The 8,963-nt window shown below is 39.0% G+C and overlaps 1 protein-coding gene across 1 annotated transcript in view; it reads left to right on the top strand.

Moving 5' to 3' along the window:
* Nucleotides 1-8,963, top strand: part of STK17A (serine/threonine kinase 17a) — a 55,002-nt gene that overhangs the window by 10,408 nt on the left and 35,631 nt on the right. The window contains exon 2 of the mRNA XM_006872146.1: nucleotides 2,928-3,140. Coding sequence (XP_006872208.1) covers nucleotides 2,928-3,140 — 213 coding nt within the window. The remainder of the gene's footprint in view (nucleotides 1-2,927; nucleotides 3,141-8,963) is intronic.

The raw sequence follows: 8,963 nt of genomic DNA, 5'->3' as shown, positions 1-8,963 counted from the left end.
GCTACTTTACTTACTGCACAGGACTTGATGTTTGAGCTTTAGGTGTGGCAACAATAACTATGTATATGTTTGATGTGGAAGTCCTTAGAGGGCATTTGAATTCAATGATTTCTAATTTACGAGAAACATGTTTGCTTTTTACAAATTAAATTTTCTCTTCCTTTGACACTTCCTGAATGTAATTACACAAAATCAATTATTAATGGATTTTTTTCTTATCTGAAAGAATCCAAAAGTTATTAAAAACTTTAAAAAACTTGCTGGGGATCATAGTCTGATGCTTTTGTGTGAGTAAAAGGATAAATATATTTGTGATTTGATCTCCCCAGTGTCTGCAAGTCTTCCACGTTTTTGAAAACAAAATACAACTGTATTCTGAATAATGGTATTAGATAGATTGTTACCTAGTGAAATAGCTTAAGGATTTATCATTCAACTGTTTTTTGTTACTGATGGCAACACAAATATGTTGTTCTTAGGTGCCATCAAGTGGGTTCTGACTCATAGCGCCCCTATTCACAACCAAAGGAAACACTGCTCGCTCCTGAACTATTCTCACAATCGTTGGTACCCCTGAGTCCTTTGTTGCTGCCACTGTGTCAAACCGTTTTATTGGGGGTCTTCCTATTTTCGCTGACCCTCCACTTTACAAAGCATTTACTGGTTGTTGTTGTTGTTGTTATGTGCTGTGGAGTTGGTTCCGACTCATTGCGACCCTGTACAGGGTTTCCGAGGCTGGAAACCTTTACGGGAGAAGAAAGCCTCATCTTTCTCCCGCGGAACAGCTGGTAGCGTTGAACTGCTGGCCGTGACATTAGCAGCCCAATTCGTAACCACTGTGCTACCAGAGCTCCTGCATTTACTGGAACCTCCTGATAGTATGTCAAAAGTTCAAGAGTTGAAGTCTTGCCATCTTTGCTTCTAAGGAGATTCTAACTATACTTCTTCCAAGACAGGTTTGTTTTTGTACTTTCAATTCTATTCCAACACCATAATCCAAATACATCAGTTATTCTGCAGCCTACTTTATTCATTGTTCACCTGTCACGGGATTTGTTGTTGTTGTTAAGTGCTGTGAAATCAATTTCGGTTAATAGTGACTCTGTATAGTGTTTCTGAGACGTAAATCTTTTGCGGGAGCAGAAAGTCTTATCTTTCTCCCATGGAGCTGCTGGCAGGGTCAAACCATAGATCTTATGGTTCCTAGTTTATTTCTTATCCTATGCATGCTTGAATTGGGAGTACCGTAGTCCTCAAACTGATATCTTTGCTCCTGGACACTTTAAAAGAGGTCTTGTGCAGCATATTTGCCTAATGCAGTATGTCGTGTGATTTCTTGACTACTTCCATGTGTGTTGATTGTAGATCCAAGAAAAATGGGGTCTTTGACAACTTCCATCTTTTCTTTGTTTATCATGATGTTATTTATTGGTCCAATTGTGAGGATTTTTGTTTTCTTTACAATGAGGTACAATCCATATTGAAGGCTATGGTCTTAAATCTTCATCGGTAAGTATTTTAAGGCCTCTCTTTGCTTCCAGTAAACAACATTGTATCATATACATCTTGAAGATTGTTAATGAGTCTTCTAATCCTAATGCCAAATTCTTCTTCATATAATCCAATTTCGGGGATTAGTTGCTCAGCATACAGATTGAAAACGGATGCTAAAAGGACACAACCCTGGCGTACACCTTTCCAGATTTTAAACCATTTAATACTCCCCTGTTCTAATTACTGCTTCTTAGTCTAATTATTGCTTTCCTCGTGAGCAAAATTAACTGTTCTGGAATACTCATTCTTTACGATGTTATCCATAGTTTGTATTGGTTCACACAGTGGAAAGCCTTTGCAAAGTCAATAAAGCACAAGGAACCATCTTTCTGGTATTCTCTGATTTCAGACAAAATCCATCTAATGTCAACAATGATATTCCTACTTCCATATCCCCTTTGTATTCCATCTTCTCCACTACACAGAGTCACTATGAATTGGAACCGAATTGACAGCACTTACCAACAGCAACATATATTTTAATTCTCACAATAATCCTGTGAGGAAGATGCTGTTTGCGTTATTATTTTACAGATAAGAAAAAAGAGAAATTGCCCCAGGTTATGTGTCAAGTTCTGGTGTAAGGCTACAGGTTAATGCACTGGATTGCAAACTCGACTTGAACAACAAGGTTGGCGATTCAGGCTCACCAGTCCCTTCTCAGAAATCCTATACAGGGTCACTGTGAGTCAGAACTCACTCAACAACACTTAACAACAATGTGTCAAGTAAGTGGTAAAGCCACTTACAGGAGTCAAGCCAACATTTTAATCCCGGAGCATAGCTCTTTGATCAATGTCTTACACAAATTCCTCTGTTTGACTTGGTTATTTATTTAGTGTAGGTAAAACCCACCAGTTATTCCTCAGAAACCTTGTGCAGTGTCGTTATGAGCTACAACCGACTCAATGGCACTAAACAGCAACGTATGAAAATGTTTGTTGTATCTGTCTTTATAGGAAAATTAGACATTTCCAGTTGATTTTATAGTTGAAGTGATAACATATGAATGAAAATTCTTTAGAGTAAAGGAATGACAATAAAATTCATTATATTAGATATTCTGGTAACCCAATTTCTATTGAAAAAGTCAAATAATTTATCAATGTGTAAATGTGCAAAAGATGAAGTCATTTTATGTATAACTACAAAAATAATTAATGCTTCATCTCTGTTTTGGCAGAATGAATATTTCAGATTTATAAATGATAGATGTCTCTCATACAAGTTTCAAAGTGCCATGGTGCTTTTGTGGTTCAGTTGTTGTTAAGTGCCGTAGTATTATCTAAATTAGAATCTCTGCCTGTGGATTGAGATTGACCATCTCTGGAAAGCTGTCAACTTTAACAATGGATGTTTTTATTTCATTCTAGGGGAAAATTTGCTGTGGTGAGAAAATGTATAAAGAAAGATTCTGGAAAAGAATACGCAGCAAAGTTCATGAGAAAAAGAAGAAAAGGTCAAGATTGTCGGATGGAAATAATCCATGAGATTGCGGTTCTTGAACTGGCTCAGGACAATCCTTGGGTCATTAATCTGCATGAAGTCTATGAGACACCATCAGAAATGATCTTAGTTCTGGAATAGTAAGTATTACTTTTCTCACATTGACTTTATTTGGTAGTCTGTATGCAACAATGGGCTCTAACATAGTACCGACCTTGAGGATGGTGAACCAGCGTTTGTGCTGTTGTACATAAGGTTCCTGTGAGTTGGAATGGACTTGATGGCACCTAACGACAACAACGTAGTCCCTTTATAGCTTACCATTCACCTGAAATAAGACAGCAGGGCGTATTTCTCCTTCATGTGTTCTTCTTATTAATTTTACATGCTTAAAAGAACACATGCATGTTAGATTTTTCATTTTCATTCTTTAATGAAATTCTCTGGTAATAATATAAGGTTTTTTTATGCTCTTGTTAGAGACATTCTTAGGAAGGAAAGTGAAAACATGAAAAAGTTAAAACAAAGGGCATTTAAAACCACTTACATGTTCAGGTCATCGGAATCAACATTGTCCTTTCTTTTAGAAACAAAAGTCTTGATTCAGACAATTCTTTCAGTTTGATTAAGTAAGTAGGTACCCAACAGTCGATGTTGTTGATGTTAAGTGCTATTGTGTTGACTCCCAACCCCTCATGACCCTGTATAGGGTTGGTGAGGAACAGCTGTTAGGTTTGAACCGCCGATCTTGTGGTTTGAAGTCCGGTGCTGATCCTAGAGCACCACACCAGGAGTCCATATACTTTAGTAAAGCCAGGTACGACCGGAAGGTTGGCAGTTCAAACCCAATCATCGACTCCATGAGAGAAAGGTCTGGCAGACTGCATCTGTAAAGACTGTTGTCATAGAATCAGTTCCAGTTTAAGGCAGTCCTCGGTGTTCTGGGTAGAACTGCCTCAGAGGGTTTTCTTGGTTTTCAGAAGAAAAGCCTATGGAACACGTCTACTCTGCAACATGTGGGTCACCATGAGTCACGGACCAAGTCAACAACGGCCAACAGCAACAGTAGATAACAGAATGGAACACCATTTTGTAAAATGAACAGTTATTTCTCATTAAGAAATCCTGTTATTCTTCTTCCCCTGCCAAGGGAAAAGATTGATAGATTTGAGTACATTAAATCTGAGTACATTAAAAGACAAACTCAGGGAAAAATAGTTCTAATGTCAGAGAGATTAAAATATCCTTACTACAAGGAGAGTAAGTCAAATAGTTTTGCTAATAGGGTTACAGTTCCTACATGCACAGGTTAATTCCAAACAAAATGTATTTAGACCTGCCTTTGTGATCAGTGAATGCTGCATACAAGTTATTTCAATAATACAGTTGTCTTAGAATACTTTGTTGTTGTTGTTAAGTACCATGAAGTCGGTTCTGACTCATAGCAACCCTGCACAGGGCTTTCGAGGCTGTGAATCTTTACACGAGCAGAAAGCCTCATCTTTCTCCCACAGAACCGATGGTAGTTTTGAACAGCTGACCATGAGGTTAGCAGACTGATTCGTAACCACTACACTACCAGAGCTCCTTTGTTGTTGTTGTTGTTGTTGTTGTTATGTGCCATGGAGTCGGTTCCGACTCATAGCGACCCTGCACAGGGTTTTCCTAGGCTGTAAATCTTTACGGGAGCAGAAAGCCTCATCTTTCTCTCGAGGAACAGCTGATAGTTTCAAACTGCTGACTGTGAGATTAGCAGCCTGATTCATAACCGCTATACTACCAGAGCTCTTTTGGGCTCCTTCAAATAAAACATCCCATCAAAACAGAGGAGTCCTGGTGTGTACTGTAGGCTAAGCACTGGACTGCTAACCACAGGTCCACAGTTCAAATCTACCATCCTTTTATCAAAACTACCCCAATACAGGGTCTTTATGAGTCAGAACTTACTCCAAGGCACTTAACAACAAAGAAAGTAGAAGTAATATTTAGTAGGAAGGTTGCTTAAATAAATGACATCATAAAATGCAGAGTTATATACTAAATATATCGACATAGAGTTTTTAAAAAATGCCATTATTTTCAAGAGCATTGTATATAGTAGCCTCTTGTTGCTTTTTCAACTTTATAGAGATGAAAGTATCTTCCTCCTGAGAGTATTACTCAAGAGCATTGGGTTCATATATTTTAATTGAATAATTTCACTTGTTAGGAACCCCTTCTTTTCAAAACATAATAAAATGTGAATACTGGGTACACAAAAGTTTACCACAAAGTTTTATTTGTTCTGTTTTGAATTTGTAATGGTGGCATGACTAAGAAATGTAGTGTATGTGAGTTATATCTTAATACATCTTTTTTTCTTTCTTAAATTTGATTGAAGAATGTCATATAAACCTACTGCCTACCTCAGTTTGGGCTTTTCCAGTTTGTTTTGCAGAAGATCAAGGTAGAATTCAAAATTGGTGTAGAAAATCCTCTGCAATATTGCTCTCTAACCAAGGTCTCCTTCCTCTTCCATTCTCACAAAACCTGTTCTGCAGCCTTTAATTCAGGACTCTTTTCTGTTCTTCCTGTCCTTCAGCCAGCTCCGGACTTGTATTTTCTTCCCTTTTAGTTCATCCTCTTCTTAGTCGTCATTTTAAGTCACCAACACCTCCTTTTCTTTCCCTACTCCTCTTGGTCTGCCTCTACAGGCCCTGTTGCCAGTGTGAACCCCAGAATATGTGGAGTGTGTTCACATAACTCTGCTGCTGCATTTTCTTGGAAGGGTTTGAGTCTGTGATCAGCTTCATTACACCTGTGAGAGCCTCATCAGGGTCTTGGTATAGTTCGCTAATTCTTTACTTGACCTCCCACCACCTCCTGTTAACATCCCCCTTGAAGCTCATGAAAACTTTTACCACACTTCCCCTGTTGTTAAAGGGGTCCTGGTAGTGTAGTAGATGACACGCTAGGCCTCTGACTGCAAGGTCAGTAGTTTGAGTCTGTCAGTCGCTCCTCAGGAGAAGGATGAGACTTTCTGCTCCTCTAGAGATTTACAGCCTCCGAAGCCCTGTAGAAGATCACTGTGAGTTGGGACCAACGCCGTGGCACACAGCCACCACCATGTTGCCTACTTGCCATTTTATATGAAACACCCAGCCTTTCCTCCCCTTTATGGAGAAAAGATAAACCCCTCTGCTTTCATCCTTCCCTGTCACTGCCTTTGCTGCTCTCACCCCCTCCCTTCTGTCTTAGAGAAAGAGACTGTACCAGTCTAAACTCTTCATTCATGTTCTTCAGTTGTCTTCTTTCAGGACCTGTGCTTCCGTTTTTCAGTCAGTTTCTTGACTCACTTATCATTTCAGTGCCTTCTAAAGTGGTTTTCTCTCCTTTCAATATTTTCTTCAATGGTTCAAAGTCTCTGCCAGTTTTGTGAAGCACCATTGAGTCAGTTCTGACTCATAGTAACCATTTTTGGGTTTCCCAGGAGTACCTGGTGGGTTTGAACCACTGGCCTTTTGGTTAGCAGTCCAGTGCTTATCGTATGATACCACACCAGGAAGGAGTCTCTGATATCCTAAAATTGCTTTTTGTCAATTCTGATTTGGATCTACTGCCTTGTCATTCTGTTTCCTTTACTGTAATACCCCTTAAAAGAATCCTTTGCAGTTACAGTTTTGCTGACCTTCCAATCTATCTTGGACTACTTCATCAATCCATTCATCTCTTCATGTGTCAATATCTCTTCCATTTTTCAGTCGATCACCATCTGCTCTCTCAGTCTTTCATGAGGCCGCCAGCCCATTGGCCAAAATCAATCACCTCATTTTAGTAATCATTCTCCTTCATTTGTTACTCACTTTAAGCACATGAAATTAATACCATCTTATTCAAAGTACGTTCAGCCCTATTTTCAAAAATCTTTTCCTCCTCTCATCTCTGTTCTCAGCCTTTATCTCTCTTTGTTGTCATATAAGTGTTCCTCAGAGTTACTTTACTGTTACTGCCATCATTCCCCACACTTCCTCTGGATGATCACAGTCTATCTCTGTGACTTATTTCCAAAGTTTATTTCTGACTTCAGCTCCTCGCATAAGCCTCAGTTGTATTTTTCCAGGTGCCTACTACATGGGCCTGTGTGATACTTCAGTGTTTTAATATATTTAAAGTTCTTCATAGGCCTTCTGATGCATGTTTTTCTTTTGTTCCCCATTTCCAGTGATGCCCTCTTGATTTACTTACTCAATCTACAAACCTTGAAGCTATCCTTTGATTTCCGCTATCTCCTTTAATGCTCATGTATAATGGAGTCCTGGTGTGGCGCTATGGGCTAATGCATCAGACTGCAGAGTCATTTGAACTGCAAGGTTGGTGGTTCAAGCTCACCAGCTGCTCCTTGGAAACCCTATACAGAGTCACTATGGGTCGGAATCGACTCGACAGCACTTAACAACAACAACATAATGAATTAGCAAGTCTTACATATTCTTCCTCTAAAATTTTTCCCTGAGTCTCCCCCACCCCCCTTTTTTTGTGTGTGTTTGCTATTTTTCCTCTCTATTGGGCCCTTGTTCTCTGTTTCACAATAGCTTCCTGGCATATCACCCTCCTGCTCGATCTACTGGAAAGGTCACTAAAACATAGATGTGGTGATATGATCCCCTTGCTTATAAAACTTTGGTAGCTTTTATTACTTTGATGATCAAGTTTTCACAACCAAAAATCAGTATGATTTTTCCCCCCCAAATTTTTATGTTCTAGTTTTAGTTTGAGGAGGAAGTCTTTGAGATATACTTTGGACACTGAGATATCAAAAATTTCAGCCACATCAATAGATCATAATTGAAACAGACAGGATATGATTACTGTATCAGTTACCTGTTCCACATACACTTAAGCACCTGCCATGTGCACTAACTACAAATTGTACTGGTAATATTCAAGGAAAAATGACATAGTCTCTACCTTCTAGGTTTTAAAGTCTAATGGTGGAAATACAGAGATAAAAATGATTGTAGCAGTGTTTTTTTTTTATTTTTCATTTTCCTAGAAATTCTTATTAGTTCCTGTCAAATATAGAAGAAATATTAGTCACAATGTATTAAGTATTTACTATGACAGCTAGCCCACCACTCATCTATCAGTCTGTCGTACTGTGGTGGCTTGTGAGTTGCTGTGATTCTAAAAGCTATACCACTGGTATTTTAAATAAAAGCAGGGTCACCCATGGTGCACTGGTTTCAGATGAGCTTCCAGACGATGACAGAGTAGGAAGAAGGAGTGACGAACTACTTCCGAATATATATAGTCACTGAAAACCTTATGAATAGCAGAGAAACACTGTCAGATATAGTGCCGGAAAATGAGCCCTTCATGTTGGAAGACGCTCAAAATGCGACTGGGTAAGAGCTGCCTCCTCAGGGTAGAATTGACCGTGATGACGCGAATCGAGTAAAGCTCATGGGAGAAAAGGCCCACATGTGGGACCTTCATTTGCTGATGGGGCACAACTCAAAATGAAGAGAAACAGCTGTAAACATCTATTGAAAATTGGAACATGGAGTGTACGAAGTATGACTCTTGGAAAATTGGAAGTTGTCAAAAATGAAATGGAACACATAAACATTGATATCTGAGGCATTAGTGAGCTGACATGGACTGGTATTGGCCATTTTGAATCTGATGACCACATGGTTTACTATGCTGGGAATGCCAAATTGAAGAGGAATGGTGTTGCATTCATTGTCAAAAAGAACATAGTCAGATTAGTCATGAGGTACAACACTGTCTGTGATAGGATAATAATCCATGCGCCTACAGGGAAGCCCAGTTAATACCACTATTATTCAAATTTATGCACCAACTACTAAAGCCAGTGATGCTGAAATAGAAGAATTCGACCAACTTCTTTAATCTGAAATCGATCAAACATGCCATCAAGATGTATTGATCATTACTGGTGATAGGAATGCAAAGGTTGG

The sequence above is a fragment of the Chrysochloris asiatica genome, unplaced genomic scaffold (genome assembly GCF_000296735.1).
Source record: "Chrysochloris asiatica unplaced genomic scaffold, ChrAsi1.0 scaffold00184, whole genome shotgun sequence".
Lineage (NCBI taxonomy): Eukaryota > Metazoa > Chordata > Mammalia > Afrosoricida > Chrysochloridae > Chrysochloris > Chrysochloris asiatica.
The sequence above is the reverse complement of the archived record's forward strand: the minus strand, read 5'-3'. Positions and strand labels throughout refer to the sequence as shown.